This window comes from Macrotis lagotis, chromosome 1 (assembly GCF_037893015.1).
Source record: "Macrotis lagotis isolate mMagLag1 chromosome 1, bilby.v1.9.chrom.fasta, whole genome shotgun sequence".
Lineage (NCBI taxonomy): Eukaryota > Metazoa > Chordata > Mammalia > Peramelemorphia > Peramelidae > Macrotis > Macrotis lagotis.
In genome coordinates this window covers 881,674,499-881,696,917 of record NC_133658.1, presented here as the reverse complement: position 1 = coordinate 881,696,917, position 22,419 = coordinate 881,674,499, and the positions used below count along the sequence as shown (strand labels likewise).

Sequence of the window (22,419 nt, the reverse complement as noted above, 5' to 3'; positions counted from 1 at the left end):
AAAAGCCATGATTAAAAAAAGAGCCTTGGGGGTGGCTAGGTGGCACAGTGGATAGAGCACCAGCCCTGGAGTCAGGAGTACCTGAGTTCAGCTGTCTGACCTTGGGCTAGTCAGTTAAGCCCACTGCCTTGCAAAAACAAAGAACAAAAAGAAAATAAATTATCAAGAGAAAGTGGAACAATCCACCAATTACCTCCTGAAAGAGATCCCAAAATTAAAACTCCCAGGAATATTTTAGCCAAATTCCAGAGTGCTCAAGTCAAGGAGAAAATATTATAAGAGTCAGAAAGAAACAAGTATTGTAGAACCATAGTCAGGATAGAACAAGATCTAGTAGCTTCTATATTAAAGGCCTGAAAGACTTGGAATATGATATTCCAAAGGTCAAGTCTCATCTACCCAGAGAAACTGAATATAATTCTCTGGGGAAAAGTGGACATTCAGTGAAATACTGGACTTTCAAGCCTTCTTGATGAAAAGATTAGAGCTGAATGAAAAATTTGACTTTCAAACACAAGACTCAGGAGAAGCATAAAAAGAAAACTGGAAAGGAAAATCGTAAGGGACTTAGTAAGGTTAAACTGTTCACACTTCGACGGGAAGATGATACTTGTAAGTCTTAAGAACTCTCGTTATTCAGGCAGTTAGAAGGAAAATATATATTGACAGAGGGTACACGTGTGAGTTGAATATGAAGGACTGGTATTTTTTAAATTAACTATAAGGGGTGAGAGAGGAATATTCTAGGAAAAAAGGAAAGGGAGAGGCAAGAAAAAGCTTTTACAGTGGAGGGGAAGAGGGGGATATGAGGGAGGGTAAGTGCACCTAACTCTCATAAGATTAACTCTGAGAAAAACAGACACATGCAGTTGGATATAGAAATCTATCATACTATATAGGAAAGTAGAAGGGAATAAGAAAGGGGAGCAGGCAGGAATGATAGAATGGAGGGAAGATTGGGGGCTGGTATAGTCAGAAGCAAAACACTGTTGAGGAGGGACAGCGTAAAAGAAGAGAGAGAAAGAATAAATGGAAGGAGGAAATTTAGCAGTAGTAACTGTAAAAAAATGTTGAAGCAAGAATTTCTGAAAAAGGTCTCATTTTTCAAATATAGAAAACTGAGTCAATTTTATAAAAAATGAGAGCCATTCTTCAATTGATAAATGATCAAAGTATAAAAACAGCTTTCAGAAGTAATCAAAGCTATCTAGAGTCATAAGAAAAGTATAATTACCTCATGCCTATCATATTGGCTAATAGGACAAAAAAGGAAAATGACAAATGTTGGAGGGAATGAGGAAAAAATGGGGCATTAATACATTGTTAATGGAGTTGTAAATTGATTGAACCATTCTGTAGAGTAATTTGGAATTTTGCCCAAGGGAGTATTAAACTGTGCATGCCCTTTGACTTAGCAATACCACTACTAGGTCTATATCCCCAAATAAAAAACAAAAGGAAAAGGTGCCATATGTACAAAAATATTTGTGGTGGCTATTTTCTATGGCAAATACTTGGACATTGAAGAACTGCCCATCATTTGGGAAATGGCTGAACAAATTGTGATATGTGATTATGATGGAATGCTATTCTGCTAAAAGAAATGGCGGGCAACCTGAGGAGACTCGAATGAGCTGGTGCATGGTGAAGTGTACTCTGGCCAAAGTAACAGCAAAACTGTAAGGTGATCAGCTAGTCCACCCTGAACAACTTGGGATGAGGACTGCTATCCATCCCTAGAAAAGAACTTAGTGTATGAATACAGATTGAAGGGAACTCTTTTTTATTTTATTTTTCTTGTAGTTTTTTTTTTTTGGAGGGAGTGTTTCTTTCACACTATGACTATAATGAAAATGTTCTGCATGTCTACACATGTATAATTTATATCAAATTGCTTATCTTCTCAACAAAGAGGGTAAGGAGGGAGGAAGGGTGAAACGAAGTTTAAAAAAACAAATGTTAAAACTTGTTTTTATACGTTAGTGGGAAAAATAAAATATTAAATAAAATTTTAAAGATAGAAAAAAGTCAAAGAACTGATAAGGGAGGAATGAAAGAAGGGGGAAGGAAACTTTTAAGTAATAAGAAGGTGGGAATTTTCTGTTCTGGCATGCTTGAGACAGCTCTGATATGAAATCTTTGATCTCTTGGAGTGTGTATGGTTGTATACATGCATACATACATACATATATATATATATATATAAAAATATATGTATATATAAAAAGAGACAGAGACAGCAGAAACAGAAATGAATTAAAGGTTTGCAAAGTATGTATTATACCATAAAACTTTTGAGATGGGTAAGCCATTCCCATCTTACAGATGTGGAAATCTCATGTGACTGGTATAGTTATCCCTTCCACATCTCTGGATTTAGGGTCGCTGTGCTCCCACAATCTGGAAAATCCTCCTAAAATTTTTTGGATCTCCCTTCATACCAGAGAATAGTTTTTTTTTCTTTCTGGGACATTTGTAGAATCTTACTGTAAAATTTGGGTTAAGTATTTGGTCATAGATTCTGGGTCATGGACTCCTGCATAACTCCCCCAAAACTCCTATTTAATTTCTTTTGCCAACCTGTGATAATATCAAAACTGTAATGGGGAACCTTGTGATGTGGAGAGGAGAACTGTATAGGATAAGAGCTACCTGGGACCAGGGACTATTTGTTCTTGCATGAAATATGTCCTGAAGCACTGTTTACACTCATGATTGTGTCTGAATACTGTCCTCTGTTACACCTGGCATGAATGGAGAAGAAGAGTTGACTCAGAAGCCTGGTCAAGTAATTTGGAAATCTGGCAGGGAGCCCCAGGCCCTAGGTGCCTAAGAGTGGGGTCAATCCCTCATGGAACGCAGGGATCCAAAAATTAAAGCTGAAAGAGACCTTAGAGTTCCTTCCACTACAATCTTCTCATTTTACTGAGGAGGAAACTAAGACCCAGAAAGGGGAAGGCCCCCAAATCACATAGAGAGGAAATAGAAGAGCCAGGATTTGAATACAGGTCCTCAGACTCTACTTCACTATGATGCCTTCCATCTTTGTACCTTGAGCATCCATACTCTCTCCTCCCAGACATTCTACTAAAAGTGACCATTCATGTTTCTGCCACAGAGGATCCTGCACAAGGATCATAGCAGGTGAGGGATGACCTTGTCCTGCCTATGTTTAAGGTCAGGTTGGTGGCATGTTCTTTTTATGTGGTATGGGATTGTTTACCTTTTTTTCTTGGGGGGGGAGGGTCAACCTTGTGACAATTTTAAAAATTCTAAGAGATAGTTTCTGAGTTATTTAATTAATTTATTAATAATGTCAGCATGTTTATTAATTAAAAAAAAAGATGTTTGGTCATTTGGTCATCTCTTCTAGACTAAAAACCCCTCATGGCAGTGGGCTCACAGTTTATATGTCCTTCCAAGAACAGGTGTTCCTGAGAGGTGGCAATCAACTCTGATTGGTTAGCAATTAATGAAAAAAAGTAATTTTACAATTAATGAAAAAATGAATTTTAGAATGAGGGTTTGGGGGTACATAATTTGGATCACCCAAATCTTGATCACAGAGACTTTTCAATTTCCAAATTGTAGCAGGGGTTTGGTGTTTCCTGTGATAAATTTTATACAAGTATAAAAAAGAAAAATAGAGATTTATTAAGAAGTCTTCATAGGGGCAACTAGGTGGCACTGTGGATAGAGCACTGGCCCTGGAGCCAGGAGGACCTGAGTTCAAATCCAGCCTCAGACACTTAATAATTACCTAGCTATATGGCCTTGGGCAAGCCACTTAACCCCCTTGCCTTGCAAAAAACCTAAAAAAAAATAAGTCTTTATAACACAAAAAAAAAAGTGATAGAGAAGTTAAGAGAGATTGAAAGACTATGTGGCTTGCTAATTAACTGGTAGTCCAGCTGCAAGATTAAGGCTGAAGTCCAAAAAGAATAAGAGAGTACGGTACCGGCTAGCGTCTCCCTAAATGTCCCTTCAGGGTCCATAGGAAGAGGTGCAAATGAACAAATGCCCAGATGAGCAAATGCAATGCTGTCTTTGGAGTTGTCCAAGTCCACACTGGACAATTTTCCTTTTCAGAAGAGATTGAGGGTCTTACTTTGGAGAAATCTGATTCTGGCCTGGGTGGGGAGAGGTATCTCAAGATGATATTTCTACACCTGTGTAATCTAGCTTGCCTTACCAATGAGAACATGGCCAAGGTCAGACTGGAGGTCAAGGTGTCAAGGTGAAGTGTTTTAACAGAGAGATAGAGGATACAAATCCTTGTTTTACTCCTTTGGTGATTGGGAAATCTTGAGAACGTTGTCTACTATCCAGAACCTGGGCATGCATGCCATCATGAAATTGATGTACAATACTAATAAACTTTTTTGGGCAGTCAAATATTGACATAATTTTCCAAAAACCCTTGGGACTGACCTTAGTCACATCTACAAATGTTGTATATAGACCTCTGTTCTGTTCTTGGCATTTTTCCTGGAGTTGGGGCAGCAAATACCTTGTTCCTCAATTCCTTCTGAAGTCACACTGGCTCTCAGGAAGGTGAACAATTTGCAGATGAAGGATTAGTCTATTGAGAAGGACTCTGGCAAGAATCTTACTGACTAAAAGGGTCACAGGACAATCTAGCCCCTTTACCTTTATTGAGAAGATAACCTCTTCATGCCATATAACCTAGAAAATTTCAGTCAGTTTTGGATGAGCGATGCGATGAACCCCCCCCCCCCGACCTTGTAGATCTCAGCTGGTATAGCACCAGGTGCTTTGCCATTTGAAAAGAGCCTAAAGGCATTCAAATACCTCTTCTTCAGTTGGAACTTCAGTTAGGGACTGATTGACTTTAACTTGAGGTAAGTGGTTAATGGCTTCTGCATTGATTGATGATGGTCTGTTATGAACATATGGAAATCTGGATAAAGCACTGGCCCTGGAATCAGGAGTACCTGGGTTCAAATACGGTCTCAGACACTTAATAATTACCTAGCTGTGTGGCCTTGGGCAAGCCACTTAACCCCATTTGCCTTGAAAAAACCTAAAAAAAAAAAAGAACATATGGAAATCCATCTCTTTAGGATCAAGTCCCTATCCTTAATCATTGTGGATCCATCCATATGTCTTTGACCCATAATAACTTTCAGGGCATCATAAAATCATTTTGGTTTGTTACTATCTACATAAAATCGAATTTCATCTGCCCTCTTACTGAGTCAAGAGTCCTGTATCTCTCTAAGCTCCATTTTGATTTTACCTTTCATGGAATTAAATGCAGCCTTCTCAGAAATGGATGAACTGTCCTACTGGTAAACCCTGTGGAGTTTTCATTTTTCATTTAACAGCTGTATTTCCCCATCATTTTCATCAAACCAGTCTTGGTGTTTGTGAATGTTCTGGCCCAGTTGAGCAAATGCAGTGCTGTACACCAGATCTATAAAAGCTGTCCACTCCTTTTCTGCTCCACTGTAGCCAACTGTGTGGGCTCAGATTTCCCTCCAAAATGGCAACAAACTTCTCCCTCTCAGAGAGACATTCTAATCTCTAGACATTACTTCGCCTGGTATTCATTTTACCTTGAGCCACTTCCTTGGTTGAAAATGAATATTTAGCTTGGAAAGGATGAGTGTGTGATCAGTCCAGCACTGCACCACACATTGCCTTTGTCACTGTCACATTCTGTCTATCTAGTCTCCTTATGATCATATAATCTAATAGATGCCTACAAGGGTGCATCCAAGAAGTTTTATTGCATTTACGTAAATGGAAGACAGTGTTTGTGATGAGAAGGTCATGAGATATATAAGTCTTCAGTAGAAGGTGACCATTTCTGTTGCTGTTTCCAATTCCATTCCTCCCAAGGACTCCTTGCCTTGTCTGATAATCTGAGTCAACTCTACCATTAAAGTCAGCCAGAATTATGAGCTTGTCCTCTTTTGATACATTGATGATAAGGGTCTCCAGTCTTCATAAATTTTTTCTTTAACTTCATCTATGTTCATCATGGTGGGAGCAAAGGCACTGATGATGGAGGCATGGAGTTTTCATGAAAGTGGTAATCTGATTGTCAAGTCTATCATTCATTCCTTTTAGTAGGCATTCAAGAATATTGACTACCCCAGCTTCATAGCGTTCCCTTTCACTGTGACCACTCCTGAAAGACATGTTTCCAGCTCCAGCTTCAGTAAGCTGGGCTTCATTTGCCAGCCTTGTTTTACTCAGGGCTCCTATTTGGATATCATACCTGGTAAGTTCTCTTGCAGCAAGAGCTGTTCATCTTTCAGGTCCATTGGATCTTGTGTTACCTATGAGTGTGTGCATTGTCCAGGCAGGCATGGTGAGTGGAATCTTCTTTGAAGAAGTTTTTATAGATTTTTTTGTGTCTAGACCACACTGTAGGATTTTCCAGCTGTCACAGTAATCAGGCCAGGGTTGGGTAGACAGACAATTTTTAAGGGCAACTTTTCTAGTCCCTTTCCCACATCAGGAGGAGCCCTGAAAAGGGCTCAGTCATCAGGGGGCTGCCAAACCCCACTACTGTTTTCAGTGGAGCAACAACCCTATGGTCCTGGGCTGCCTATGTGCAGGGTTGTGACTATAGCTCCCAGTGTAGCCACACTTGCTGCTTAGTCACTTGCCTGTTGCCACAGGACTTTGAGGAATGGTTATGAATGATGTCTTTTGTTGAGTACATAAATTGGATTTAAGTGAGGTAGAGCTGCACTAAGTCAACCACCTCTCTCTCTTCCAAAGTCATCATGATCCAGCACAGCAAGACAGAATCAAGACATCTGGTGATGGCTCTAGATGCGGTGGATGACCTTGGTCTAACCAAACTCCAAGCATTCCACAGCATCTACTTCAGCTGGCTTCGTGGGTATTGGAATGAATTGTTCTCCTCCACCCATTCTACTAGTAGAAGACTTCACATGCTTGGAGTAGACACCCCAACTACTCACCAAGCAATCTGAGATTCCCTACTCTCAACCTGGTTTAACCCACCTGCTGAAATGATTTACTAGGGTGTGACTGCTGTGCATGCAACAGCTTCTTGGAGCCACAGATGAGAGTTAGGTGGCTCAGGTGGTCATCAAAAGTGGAAAGCAGTCCTGAAGAGGGCTCAACAGCCCTTACACCAAGGTACTAGTCTTCCTTGAACACACCCTACACCCTAAGAGAAAGAGTAGGAGATTAGTAGTAGCAGCAACAGCCACTGCCATCAAGGAATAGGTAGCATAAAGAGGGGGATAGGAGTGTGAGGGTTTGGAGGGATCACAGCTCTCTGAGTAGATTAGTTTCCCAAAGAAACATCTCAGCTCAACTGAGGAAAGGGTGAGTTTTTTTTTAAAACAGGAAGATGACATAATTAGGGATTCCTAGAAAGTAGGGAAATAGTTCAAAGACTTAATCCTTTCAAGCTAGATTGTTTTATGCTTGGGTACAGGGATTTACCAAGTCCTTGCCAGGGAGGGACAAGGTACTTTACTGAAGTTCACCAACCTCTCTGTTATAGTTTGGACAGTGGGCTGGAGGTAGTGGGTATATGTGAGTCAAAGACCTTGAGCAATGGGATGGAGGTTAGTATTAAATATAAGGTATATGGTCAGCACAGAGGGAACAGATTATAGGATATATTTCTCTGTCCAATATTTCTTCTACTACAATAGCACTTTCCTCTCAGGGTTGTAGTGAGAATCAAATGTGATTGTTGACTGGGAAGTGGGTGGTGCCACACAAAGATCAGGGTTCTTGGAAGTGGAAAACTCATGACTAGCCCTGGAGTTGTGAAAGTTCAGGATTTTTATTTCACAAGCTTGCAAAGTTCACAGATTTAACTTTTTTCTGGAAAAATATTAAGTTTCTTGAGGATAGGCTGGAAAACAAAGGTCCAGGTGAGAATGTGTGAGGGAAAAAGAAAAAAAGGGAAACAGCCATAAGAAATGGCTGGGCTCAGACTCCAGTGAGTTCAGCATGGAGGGGAATGTGGGTCAATCTTTTATGGTCTTGTCCATTGCTGTTCAGGCAAGAACCAGGGAAAAGCTAGTTAAAGAGGACTCCATCTCCTCTATGTGACTGGAGGACTGAGGCAGGAAACTGGAGGAGGGGTAAAGGAATGAACTGAGATTGCTCTTCTCTTGAATTTATATTTAGCCATGAAGTTACATTGAGCAACATGGGGGGATTTACATTTGGTTGGGAGCTTATGGAAGCCTCAGAAAATATAGATAGGCACAATTGATATCAGAAACCAGACATATTTCTCCTTCAACAATATAATAACCATAAAGTGATTATCAAATTCTATGGCACATAGAAAGCATTAAATAATTGTTAGCTACACATTTTGCTTTATACTTTTAGTAAGACAAAGGTTACCTGGGTTGGAAGCTTAGAGCAGAGACTTTTCCTTTATATTGATGTCTCTAGGACTTAGCAGAGCTTTCCTTTCTCTCCTCCCTGATCTCCCTGCTGAGCATCCACACCTGGACCTCTCCAACCAAACATTGCATAGAGAATATTCAGAAGCTCCCTTAGAAGCTGTTGCACTAGAGCTTCCCACCCCACTGAGCTCCACCCTCCTGAGCCAGTTACGGCAAGTTTGAGAAAAGTTCTTGAATCCTCACAAAAGGAAGACTTTTCTAGGAAGAAGTGCTTCTGAAGAGCATAGAAGAACACCAGCATAAAATAAGTAAGTGTACAAAGGAATTTTTTATTTTCATTTTTTAAATTGCAAAATTTAAATTTTTAACTTGTTTAAAACTTAAATTTAAAAAGTAAGCCTTTTATTATGTGACCCAGCCTTCTTTTCCTGGTACATACCACTTCCCTTCATATACTCTAGAGTCACACCCTAAGGAACCTTCTAACTACCTTTTATGTGACATTCCAGCTTTTGAACAGTAGTTGCTATTCCCTGGAGTGCCTCTCATCACTTCTACCCCTTAAAATCCCTAGTGTTCATCAAGATTCAATCAGTACTTCCAAATGAAGCTTTTGCTGATTCCTCCTAGCTTCCTAATTTTTTCAAAATTGTATTATTTTATATGTCCCCATTGAACATAAATTTCTTGAACATAAGAATTATTTCCTTTTTATTTTTCATATCACTGCTAGGTGGTGCAATGGATAGAGCACTGACTTTGGAATCAGGAGGAAGAGTTTGAACTCAGTCTCAGACATTTACCACTTACTAGCTATGTGACCTTGGACAAGTCACTTAACCCTGATTGCCTCACATCCAGGGCCATCTTCAGTCCTCCTGATTCATATGTGGCCACTGGATCCAGTTGTCTCTGAAGGAGAAAGTAAGGCTGGTAACTTAGCACAGCATCCTCTCACTCACATCCAATTCATGTGCTTGTCATGCATCACCTTCCTGATGTCATGGTGGTCTTCAAAAGTGAAGGACAGGGGCAGCTAGGTGGTGCAGTAGATAGAGCACTGGCCCTGGAGTCAGGAGGACCTGCCTCAGACACTTAATTACCTAGCTGTGTGGCCTTGGGCAAGCCACTTAACCCTATTGCCTTGCAAAACCTAAAAAAAATTAAAAAATAAAAAATGAAGGACAAACATTGCTATCATATCATTGGCAAATTATAGATTCTTTTATTTTTATTTTATTTAAGACTTGGGGGTTAAGTGACTTACTCAAGGTCACACAGCAAGGCAATTAAGTGTCCGAGGCCAGCTTTGAACTCAGGTCCTCCTGACTCCAGGCTGGTATTCTATCCACTGCACCACCTAACTCCCCCAAATTGTAGATTCTTAATACATGATTTTTGATCGATAGATTGCAAGTGAGAAAAGGTAGTGAACCAGTGAGTGGAGAAAAGGGAGTGCATTTAAGAGATGCTGGGAGGATTTTGTTTTTGTCTTTCTTAAGTCACTTCAGTCCTATCTGACTCTTTGTGTCCCCATGTAGAGTATTTTGTTTTGTTCTTAGAATAGAAATTTGAAAAGAGTAAAGAGGGGCAGCTGAGCAGCACAGTGGATAGAGCACCAGCCCTGGAGTCAGGAGGGCCTGAGTTCAAATCTGGCCTCGGACACTTAATTGCCTAGCTGTGTGACCTTGAGCAAGTCACTTAGCCCCACTGCCTTAAACAAACAAAATAATTTTTAAAAAGAAGAAAGAGTGAAGAGTTGAGGAGAATGCCTAGGTGTAAAAGGCAGTTTAGAAGAGGAGTGAGTTTGGGGAGATGAGTTCTGTTTTGAATACATTGAGTTGAGATGCCCATGGGTTATTTGGTGAAGGGATGCCTCAACTAGTTGATGATGAGAGAATGGAATTTAGAAGATGTATTTGGAATTTAGAATAAAGGTCGGGGAATCTTTTCCATAGAGATGATCTTGGGACCTGATGTACTCACCAAAAGAGATAGTACACATAACCCATGACCAGTATTTCTTCAGCCCAAAGCCCAGAAGGACTAGGGTCAGTATGGATATGACCCCTTACCTCCATGTGCCTCTCTCCTGGCTCCAGGGTCATGGCCTCTATCAATGAGCTGCCTGAGAATGTCCTCCTGGAGCTGTTCTACCTGGTGCCAGCCCGGGACCTGCTGAGGCACTGCCGTCCAGTCTGCAGCCTGTGGAGGGACCTCATCGACCTGATGTCCCTGTGGAAACGCAAATGCCAGAGAGAGGGCTTCATCTCTGGGAAGTGGGACAGACCAGTAGCCGACTGGAAAGTCTTCTACTTCCTCTGCAGCCTCCAGAGGAACCTGATCCGTAATCCCTGTGCTAAAGGTGGGTCCCCTCACCTTCCTCTCATCAATAAGCATGTAGACCATCCAGGGACTGGGGTAGCTCTTTAAATCTAAGTTCTGACATTTTCCACCCATGAGATCTTGAGCAAGTCACAATCCTTGGAGGTGGTAATGACCCTGTGGTAATGCTCCTGGATTTGGAATCAGAGCACCTGGGTTCCAATTTCTGTTCTTTCTCTTACCACATGAGGGACCTTGGGCAGATCATACAAGTAATAGTAAATGTTACTTCAGTTGCCACTTGAGGTCCTCTCTGGACTTTAGTTTCCTCTTCTATAACAGGAAGGGGGTTGGATTAGATGACCTCAAATTTCCCCTCCAACCTTAAAGCCAGGATCCTGGAATTAGACCCCAGTTTCCTCTTCTGTAAAATGAAGGGGTCAGCCTAAGTCATTAATAGTGCTTCAAGGACTCAAGCCTTCATGTGCTAACTCCCAATTCAATTCCAAAAACATTTATTAAGCACTTATCACATAGCAAACATTTATTTAGCATGCACTATATGCCAGACAGTAAGAATGGAAAAGCAAAAGTGCTTTCATAGTAGGGAGTGTGCTGTTGTACCCTAACTCATTAAGAAAGTGTCCAAGCTAGGGGTGGCTAGGTGGTGCAGTGGATAAAGCACCAGCCCTGGAGTCAGGAGTACCTGGGTTCAAATCTGGTCTCAGACACTTAATAATAACCTAGCTGTGTGGCCTTGGGCAAGCCACTTAACTCCATTGCCTAGCAAAAGCCTAAAAAAAAAGTGTCCATGCTCCCCTTTGGTGGGACTATTTAATCCTTGTGGATCCTTTGTATTAAAGATCCAGATGTTCAGTTTCCCCTCTTGCTCCATAGTATTAAGGAGGCAAAGTGGTATAACAGGGGGAATGAGCTTCAAAACCAGAAAGAAAAACCCTGGAAATACTACAATATTTCATTACAAAGAGTGCTATGTCGTTCAATCCTATCTGCCTCTTAGTGACACCATTAGTCACAGTGTCTATGGTGTTTTCTTGGTAAAGATTTGAACTCAGGTCTTTCTGACTCCTGGCCCAGTCCTCTATCCACCAAGTCATCTAGCTGCCCCCTAGACTAGATTAAATGACTTGCCCAAAGTCACATAATTAGTAAGTTTAAAAATGGTGTGCCACCTTGAAGACAACTATCATAACTCCACCTAAGCTTTCTCTTGTCTAAACAGCACACCCCCAACTTATTTCCCCCATGTAACTCAAGGTTCTGCTTATTCCTTTTCTAGAGGGATTGAAATTTTGGAGAATTGATAGGAATGGAGGAAATTATTGGAAAGTGGAAGACATGCCTACAGAAGATTGGGGAGTGTTCCCAGACCCCAAAGTCAAGAAATACTTTGTCACCTCCTATGAGTAAGAGGAATCCTGACTTGAGTGGGCTCTGGGGAGGAAGGGATGGAGGGATCAGGAAGAATTGAGCTAGGAGTTCCCAGGACAGCTGAGAAATAATATAATAACTGACATTTTTAAAACTCTTACTCCTATACACTTTATAGTTGAGGAAACTGAGATAGACAATGATTAAGTAGCCTCCTAGGAAGTGTATGGAGTTGATACCAGGTTTTCCTGACTCCAAGCCCAGGCCTTTATCCCCTGGACTACAGGTCAGTAACTCTTCATATTGGCCATCTCTGGAATGCTCTCCATCATTACTTCAGCTGTTGGTGCTCCTATTTTCCTTCAGCCCCCATTCGAGCCTCACATTCTGCAGGAGGCGTTTTCTAGTACCCACAGCTGCCGGGGCCTGCCCTTGTGAAATCACCTTCCATCCAGTCTGGGTCCATGGATTGGCTCTGCCTGGTTATTTTCCACCATTTCCATTAGAATGTGAGGGCATCCCCAGGTCCCAGCACAGTGACTGTTGCAAGGAAATGCCTAATAAAGTGAATGACTAGAGATTAAAATTAATCACAAGCATATATTAAGTACAAGATGCCAGGGAGCATTTAGGGGGCACAAGGGATAGAGGTCCAGGCCTAGTGTCAGGAAGACCTGAGTTCAAATCCAGCTTCAGACACTAGCTGTGTGATACTGGGCAAGTCACTTCAACCTGTTTGCCTCAGTTTCTTCTTCTGTCTAATGGGTTGGAGAAGGAAATGGTACAGTACTCCAGTATATCTGCCAAGAAAACCCCAGGTGAGATCAAGATCACTTGGGACACAAATGAACCTACTGAACCACAAATCTTCTCAGATCAATGCTAAGTGCTAAGGAAGCAAAGAAAGGTGAAAGCCAGGCCCTGCCCTCCAAGAACTCACAAGACCCAGGATTAGGAGCTAGAGGAGACCATCCAGTTCCATGTCCTCATTTTGAAGGAAAAAAACTGAGAGATAGTAACTTGGCTAAGGTCACTCACGTCACAAGCTGGGGGGCAGGGACTCAAATCCAAATCCTATGATTTCAAAACTCCTCATGTAGTTGACTTCCACATTTCTTTCTTCTGATGGAAGGTGATTGCTGAGGGGTCAAAAGTGAATTACTGAAGTTACTGGATTCCAGATGACTGATTTTTGTTTATTTGTTTTCAGTCTGTTTGGTTCTTCATGACCATATTTGGGTTTGGGTTTTTTTTGGCAAAGATACTGGAGTGGTTTGCCATTTCCTTCTCCAACTCATTTTACAGGTGATAAAACTGAGGCAAGCAAGGTGAGGTGACTTGCCCATTTTCACATAGTTAGTATCTGAGGTTAAATTTAAACTCAGAAAGATGAGTCTTCCTAACTCTAGGCCCAGGAGCTGAGGAAGGAGTCACAAGATGACCCTACAAGGTCACATCTGATGGACTGCTCTGAGCCTTGTTCCCCGGCTGGCATGGTGTTCCTATCTTCATATTTCCTCTGTGAGGATGTTGGGGTGATGAGGATACCCAGCTCAAGACTGAGTTGACCTAGAGCCAATCACCTCATATCTCTCCAGTATCTGCCTCAAGTCTCAGTTGGTGAACCTAAAAGCCAAGGGCTATTGGAAAGAACTGATGGACACAGTGAGACCAGACATCATGATCAAGGACTGGTGAGTGGGGCTGGGGCCTTAGTGGGATAGAATGGGACATTCTTACATGCAGCTGCTCCTTCATCTTCACCATGATCCTATGAACAAGGTAAGAGAGGGTAGTGTGATCTGAGAGGGGGGCAGACAATTTTGCCCAAGTCACATATCACTGATCATTTTTCTCATTTCCTCTATTTCTATGGAGGGCATCATCATCCTCATCCTCAAAGTTCTCCATGTTCATGTTCTCACTGGCATCCCTGACTCCTCATTCCCACTTTCCCCAATCCAAATATATGCCAAGTCTGTAGATCATTCCTCCCCAATTTCCACTCGTATCACAACCACCCAAGTCACTTAGACTGTTATAAGAACCTTCTCTTTGCTGTTTCAACCAGGTTCTTCTTCTCCTATTTACCCTCAGTGTAGTGTCCACATTGATCTTTGTAAAGCATGGGATGGTTTTAGTTATTCCTATCTCAGGATGAGATACAAAGCCCTGTCTTGGTGAAACCCATCACAACCCAGCTCCAAACCACCTTTCTAAATTTATTATTCATTACTCCCCTCACAAGGTCTGTGCTCCCAACTGAGTTTTCTTGCTGTTCTACATAGAACATGGCATCTCCCATCCCTCCACCTTTGCATAGGTTTTTTCAAGTGTGAGACCTTCCCTTCCCTCACTTCTGCCCCTAGGAATACTTGGCTTCTTTTTTGGAAGCTCAGCTCAAGCTCCACCTTCTCCATGAAGACATTCTTGACCCTCCCAAGTCTTAAATAACCAACTACCAATTGCCCTGACTCTAAAATTACCCTAAATTTATTTGCATATATAAATACAAATGCATAGTTTCCTTGGTTAGAATGTAAGTTTATAAGTTCTCTGAGGGTAGGAATTGTCTTTGTACCTTCATCACCTAATGCAATCCCTCTCACATAGTAGGTGCTTGTTGGTTAATTTGTAATCCCAGGGGAAAGGGCATGATATACACAATCCAATCCAGCTCTACTTAGAGTCAAAAAGACCTATGTGTAAATGTACCTCAGATATGTATCAGCTGTGTGACATGGGATAAGCCATCCTTTGCACATTTCTAAAATGAGAGTATTAGGTTATAGAAGCTACATGGCCACTTCCTACTCTATAGTAATGATCCCAGAAAACACTTGTTTAGTTGAAAACCAAGCAAGACTCTTTACTAGGCTGTATTAGCAAGTGTAACATAAAGAAACACTTCCCAATAGTCAGAGCTATCCATAAGTAACTTGGTCCCTATTGGTAAAAACCATGATAATGAATATAAGGACACAATGACCAGTACATGAACTTGCAGGCTTAGGACATCAATGCAAACAGGGCTGATACAATCCCCAAATATCTGGCACTTGGGCCCAATGCTAAGCTGAGAAAACGCCCAAAATATTAGCAATCCACAATAATAGATAGCTCCTCTTCCCTTTGTTTGATTTCTACAATTACCCCCTGGACTTTTTGAGGTCTTTACAGGGATCCACTTTTGTTATCTGGTCACTGTTCTGATTGTCCCTATATAAGTAACCCATTTTGATTATTAAAGTACTTTATACAATTAATCTGGAGGGCCTCTGTTTTCAGTAAGAAATTGGTGCCTTGGTTAGGGGAAAGCCTTGAATATTCAGCTGCAGGAGAAGACAATTAATGTAGTTGGGATCCTGAAGAAATACCATAGTTAGGGTGAAACAGGGGAAAAATCCTGGAATGACCTAGAACCCATGTACAAGTCACATGTGGACTGCTGCAAAACCCTCATAGTCCTGGATATCCTCCTAATGGAGATTTGCTTCATAAGATTGTGATACAAGGGAAAGCAGGTGGTGAAAGATATGGGGTGGCCTCTCCTCATCACCTTTAGGGAAACTACCACTAAAGTGAAGGTTAGTAGAAATACAGTTGGTTCAGTGAATGGAAAGGAAGAAGTGTCTAGAAATGCCAACTTACTGGTTAGCCCAGCTGAAGGGAGTTAAACATGTAAATTCCAGATTGATTATGTAAAGATAAGGTATGTAGACATTTGTGTATGAAATGTAAATAAGAAAGTTTAGCTTTATTTTTTTTGTGGTTGTTTTTGTTTCTACATGAATGTTCCCCTTGGATACTATCATGTCCACAGATGGCTTTGTTTCCCCAAAGGGGAATGCTGTGGGCCAATTTTCATAGCTAAATGGCCCTGAAATCTGCAGAGATTTATGTGATAGGTAAAGGTGTGTACTTTAACTTTTCTAGTATCTTTCCTTATATGTCTCTCTGTGTATAATTAACTGACATTTTTAGAAAGACTTTGTTTTTTTCCTTTTCATTTCTGAACTCTGGTCCTTTTTTTCCATCTCCCCCCACCTCAATAACTAATTTATTGTTTTATACCTAGAGGACAGTGATTTTAGAGAGACAGGTTTGAGGGCTGTGTCAATGAAAATTTCAAGGTTTACATTTCAGAATTGGACTAGAACTTACCCAAACCTTTCCTGGTTCATGAAAAAAGAAAGAAAGAAAAATCTTTTATGAACCAAGATACAACCAAACAGTCATTGAGTTTGACTGGAATATCTTCCTTGGTATTTAAGGTTCATACAAGTTAAAATTAATTGTAACTTTGAATTGGGATGTGTACTGTGGGATGTGGAAATCTTGCTATAAATTCATTTTATCATAGATTTTCTGTATATCAATTTGAAAGATTCACTATCATCAAGAGGAATTTGTTTCCAAAAGCAACTTGAAAGTCTTTTAAGTTACTTCTGTAAGCAATTAATTGAACTTAATTGTTATTAATATAGACCAGAGTTGTCCAAAATGGGCCACAAGGTGATTTTATGGGCCTCCCTGTGGGTTCACTAAATGCTTTAGTAAATGAAGCTCCATGCAGAGCTCTCACTAAAATGGCAAATCAAAATATATTGTTTATTGTTTCAATAAAAACTTTTAAAAATAAAGTTGGATAGCCCCAGTATAGGACAACCTCTTACATTTTATAACTGCTAGGGACATTTTAATGGGCTTTTTTTTTCTTCCATCATTTGAGAAATTGTAACAATTGTTACAAATCGTGGGAAAAAATTATGTTACGATAAGCAAATTTGTTTAAAAAAAGTCACTTTAAATTAATTATACAGTGGGAAAGGAAGGTTTTAATAAATAAGTCATCAAATGTGTTTAACAACAATCTGTGCTAAAATTATAAAGGAAACATTCAATAGAATAAAGTTTGAAATATGATTGAACAAGAGGGAAAAAGTTGGTAGCCTAAGTAACTGGTTAGGAAAGAAATAATAAAAACTTGAGGAAAAAAAATGAAAGTTCTAAAATGTTTGGGTCTTTGAACCATAGGAGAGACATATAAAAATGAAAGTTGGTTTAAGCATGTTGTGAGCAAGTTTGAGCAAGTTTGACTTTAAGCAGAAAGATTTTGAGTGTGAAAATTTTGCATCTTGATTTGAAAATCAATATAGAAAAAATAATGAACTATGAGTCAATTGATAAGCTATCGATTTCTTCTGAGACTGTGAAATCCAGATTTGACTTAAATTAAATTCTGAATGAAATGTGTTTTTCTTAATTTGATGTTTAAGATAAGTCAGAATTTATCACATATGGCATTGAGACAAATTAGGAAAATTGCTTGGAACTGAAATTTGTTAACCAGGTGCTCTTTAAGCAAGTTACTTCGTGTGATTGTAAAGTGCCTCCTACACTGCCTCGAATAGGTTAAACACTACAAATGTTAACTGATGTTATTATTTTCATAATTAAGTGTGATTGTTTCATAATTAATCATTTTATATGGTGTTTTAATGTGAGCAGGATACAATGCCTATGGTGATGAGATTGCTGATTTTCTGTGTAAGGTAATTTGGAAATGCAGTCAACTAAGTTGGAGTCACCTTCTCAGTGATACCTTTTGTATCAAGGTTCAAGTAAATAATATTTTTTAAATTGTGCAAATTGGTAAACTTTTGTGTCAGTTATGTCAAGCATCTTTTTATAACTTTATTTTTATTTTATTATATTTTGAGTTTTGCAAGTCTTGTCCAAGGTCACACAGCTAGGTAATGATTAAGTGTCTGAGGTCACATTTGAGCTGACGTCCTCCTGACTCCAGGATTGGTGCTCTATCTACTGCACCCCCTAGTTGCCTCAAACTTCTTATAACTTAAAAGTTATTAGAGTATGAGTTGAAAGAAACTAAAAATTGATGCAAAAATTAAAATCAGTTATATTATTTTATCAACCCTGATAGCCATTTTCTATAGTGTTTTGTAACTGCCATTTAGGGAACTGGATCATCCTTGCCTGAAATATCATCCACAACTACTCAGCTATAACTTATGAAAGTTTAAGTTTTTGAAGTTATTGAGATAATACTGAAACTTAAAAAGGGTAACTGCTGTGTGTGTGGAACAGAGGGGATAAGATATGCCTTATATGGATTGGTTCTGCTTATTCACAACAGTCCACTTGGGTTATGAAGGAGTCCAGTGGGGTTAGTCAATTCCACCTAGAGTGGGGGGTGTTAAAGCACATAACCCACAGCAAGGTGGTAGGGTGGACAGGTAGGGGCAATAGGCTCGGTCTCTGAGGTCTCTGTTAATTCCCCTTATTTCATAAACTTGACATTTTCTGTGTGGGCAAGTCATTAACCCTAGCCAATGAACTAATTTGGCAATAGAATTCCTAAACAAGGAACTTGCCTTACTGAGAATTCACAAGTTTATATTTTATATAGAAATGATTTCTAATTATTTGTCTTTATGCTGGGACAAATTTAAACCAGAAGTTAAGTGAAATCTCTTAAATATATCTGAGTCTTGATCAACTTTTATTCCTCATTGCAACTTCCTAAATGAAAAAAAATAACTATATCCAACTCTAAACTATGATTGGCAAAATTTGCCAGTTGAAGTAAAAGTTCTTGGGATTTAACTGATTTGTTTTGGGATCTGAATTCAGATAAAATTGTCTAATGGATTATTAAGTCAGAAATCCACCATTCAACAGAAATGTCACAGCAACTCAGGGGGGAATGTGATCCTGAATTTCTACAGGTGGAGGTCGGTAGCTGAGAGGAGAACCTTTGCCTGAGCCTAAGACAGAACCCTTCTGTCTCAGTTTCCCCTTTGTGTTAACTGGAATATTTCCCACTGGCTATTTCTGAGTCTAAGTATGAGGTCAAACTGTTACTGCATGGTTGGTTGTCAACCTTGCCTTTTACCTAAAGTCAAATAGTTAAGATGCTTTATCCTGCCATATATGTGTTAAGTCATCAAGGACCAGTTTGATGCTGTTTTAATCATTTCCCAGCTTTTTCACTTTATAGCAAAATTTTACAATCTGATTAACTAGTCAGTAGAAGACATGGATGCATGCAAAACACAGCCTGCTACCCCACAGTGTTCCCCATGTGTTGAAAAAAATAACACTACCTGAGTTAGGGAACTACCACAAGATGAAGTTTGAGACCTTCAGGGAACTGATGACCTTTGAGATCTTCAGAGCACAAGCCCTGAGCCACTCATATTCTGCACTATCATGGCTCATTCGAGAAATCACACAAATGAGACTAATTGTTCTGCAGAATTGTATAGTCTTGGACATATTAACAGCAGCTCAGGGAGGTACATGTGCCTGATAGTTGTATCTACATTTTTGACATCAATTACATTAAAAATGCTCGGGCTGCTAGGTGGCATAGTGGATAAAGCACCGGCCCTGGAGTCAGGAATACCTGAGTTCAAATCTGGCCTCAGACACTTAATAATTACCTAGCTGTGTGGCCTTGGGCAAGCCACTTAACCCCATTGCCTTGCAAAAACCTAAAAAATGAAAGATTACAAATGCTCTAAACAATATGGCATATGTATCATAACCCTAACTAAGTTAACATATACTATTCCAATCACTGACTGGCCCCAATGTTTGCCAGAGCCTTGTGGTACTATTTTATTATCTTTCTTCTCTGTCTTGTTGCTGTTCTTTTCTGTTGCTGTTTGTTTTGCTTTCTCTGTTTGTGCTTACAAATGGGACCATCCCTTTTGGCTATACCAAAAAGGTCCTAAAATGCCAGTAGAGGCCCTGCCTAGAGACTTGGTAGATGATATTTGGAAAGAATGTATGAGTGTCTTTCAGGGGTGGAATGTGAGGTCCCTATCGGTGAAGGCCATAATAACAATAACAATAAGAGCATAGTGACCGGTACATGGTCTTGCATGCCTGAGACTTCAACCTGAATAGGACTGTTACAACACCTGGTATCTAAGGTTCATGCCCAGTGAGATACAGAGAAAACCCCCAAATATCAGCCAATCTACAATAGCATACTCTTTAGCTCTTCTTCCCTTTGTCTGATTTCTCTAATTATCATTAGACTTTTGGGGGTTTTGAGAGGGATTCAGTTCCTCATCATCTGGTTGCAGCCTCAGACTGCCCCTATATAAGTAACCCATTTTGATGATTAAATTACTTTATATAATCAATCTGGAGTTCCTGGCCTCTTTCATCAACATCAGTTTGGAACCTTGGTTAGGGGTAGTTTTGAATAGCCCATTGCAGAGGAATTCCTGTTCGAGACAGCAGGAACAACAGGTCATGGAATCATTGACTAAGAGCTGGAAAAGACTTTGGAAGTCATCTAGTCCAACCCCTCTATCTTACAGATAAGAAAACTGAGGCCTGTAGAGACACAGATTGTAAATGATAGAGTTAGAATTTGAACCTGAGTCGTCTCATACCAAGGCCAGTGCTCTTTCCTCTGTAGCTCTTTAGTCACTACTATGTCACTAAATGTCTTAGATTGAAAGGCAGATGACTAGTGGTTGGCCTTATTATAAATCAGCATCTAAGCCTAGGTACAGAATGGACTCCTTTGTATTCAGACATCTCTTTCAACTCTGAGACTTTGGGATTGTCTGCTCACACTTGACCAACCCTGCTTCCTTCCCTTAGGTTTGCTGCCAGACATGACTGTGGCTGCCGCTACCAGATCCGTGTGCAGTTATTGTCAGCTAAATATGTTGTCCTGGATTCATTTGAGCCCCCAGCGATGGAGATCGAGCAATGGAGTGATGCTGAGTGGAGAGAGGTCAGTATGTCCTGGAGGACTGGACTGCAGGGAAGTCCTGGACAATGTTGCCATTTCAACTCTCTTTGTTCCCATTCCACTCCTTCTCTGAGGGAGTTTGGTCAGAGACTACTTAACAGAAGGGGCTCTTAATCTGGGGTACATGAACTTTAATTTTTTTAAATTTAAGGCAATGGGGTTAAGTGACTTGCCCAAGGTCACACAGCTAGGCAATTATTAAGTGTCTGAGGCAGAGTTTGAACTCAGGTCCTCCTGACTTCAACTGTGCCACCTAGCTGCCCCTATGAACTTCAAAGATATATATATATATATTTGTGTGTATACATATATATTTCACAAATATTTAATATAAATTTTATAAATGTATATATGTTTCAATAATGATATTTCAAAGTAATTGATTAATTTTGTAAACCTATGTAATTTATGCATTTAAAAACATGAATGATAAGGTATCTATAGGCTTCACAGAAGGAGTTCAGGACACAAAAAAAGTTAAGAATTCCTGCTTTATAGCCCAGACCTTCCATACAATCTCTGTCCCCTACTTTTCTCTCCCTCCAATCCTGCCAACCCAAGGATAAGAATCGTAGGACTACCTCCACTAAGTGACTAATTTTATCCTCCCCCAGGTCTCCCACACATTTTCCAACTACCCCCCGGGAGTTCGTTACATCCATTTCCAACATGGTGGTAAGGACACTCAGTACTGGGCTGGATGGTATGGTCCCCGAGTCACCAACAGCAGCATCACCGTTGGCCCTGAGATCACCAGAAAACCCAGTGCTACAGAAGAGGCAGACAGATGTAACAAGTATATCCAGACCCAGATGGAATGAATGCATCTTCCTGCTGTTGCAATGTTTCAATAAATACTTTCCATATAGAGAGCCTGGAGTTGGTTTGATGTAGGAGGAAAATGTGGGGTCTGGAGTGAATAGTCCAGGCTCCAGTCCAGGCTCAATCCCAGGTCAATCATACAAGAATCCATAGGATTGAGTAAACATACACAGAAAGCTATCCTCAAGATTTTTATTAAAGTAAAAACTACAGTCTGATATACAATGGTCACTTGTGTTCAGAGGGTCTAAGGAATAGCAGAACACAGGGTTCTAAGTTCTCTCCACCCTCTCCCTAGGACTCCTTTCTAGTGATCAAAGGTTGCTCAGCAACATGTGACTAGAGCTGGCAGAGGGAGCTGGTCTCGAGGGTAATTCTGGACTCTCTTGGTCTGTCAGACAATGAAATAAGAGCACTTGAAGCCAGAGGAAGCAGTTCCAGGCCAGAGGGGGCCCATGATGGCTGCCAAGGTCCAGTCCTGCATTAGTTGGGGAGGCCTGCTTCAGCTGCTCTTGTGAACCTTTTCTCCATATACAGTTACATCGATTAGAAGGAAACCATGCCAGTGGTGGTTATGGTTAAAGGTCATGTTTCTGTGGCCTTCAAGGGTTACAGAGGGTTATTATTACCACCATCACCCCTGTCTCACTTCACAGATGGGAAAACTGAGGCTCAAAGGAGAAGTAACTTTCC

General features: G+C 40.3%; 1 protein-coding gene across 1 annotated transcript; it reads left to right on the top strand.

Annotated features, from left to right (window-relative positions):
- The first annotated feature begins 10,337 nt into the window (after window positions 1-10,337).
- LOC141491315 (F-box only protein 6-like) lies at window positions 10,338-21,776 on the top strand. The gene is made up of 5 exons (XM_074192136.1): window positions 10,338-10,749; window positions 12,010-12,136; window positions 13,700-13,795; window positions 20,751-20,886; window positions 21,519-21,776. Exons 1-5 carry the CDS (start codon window positions 10,464-10,466, stop codon window positions 21,723-21,725), a joined length of 852 nt encoding a protein of 283 aa, XP_074048237.1. The 5' UTR covers window positions 10,338-10,463; the 3' UTR covers window positions 21,726-21,776.
- Window positions 21,777-22,419: the final 643 nt, after the last annotated feature.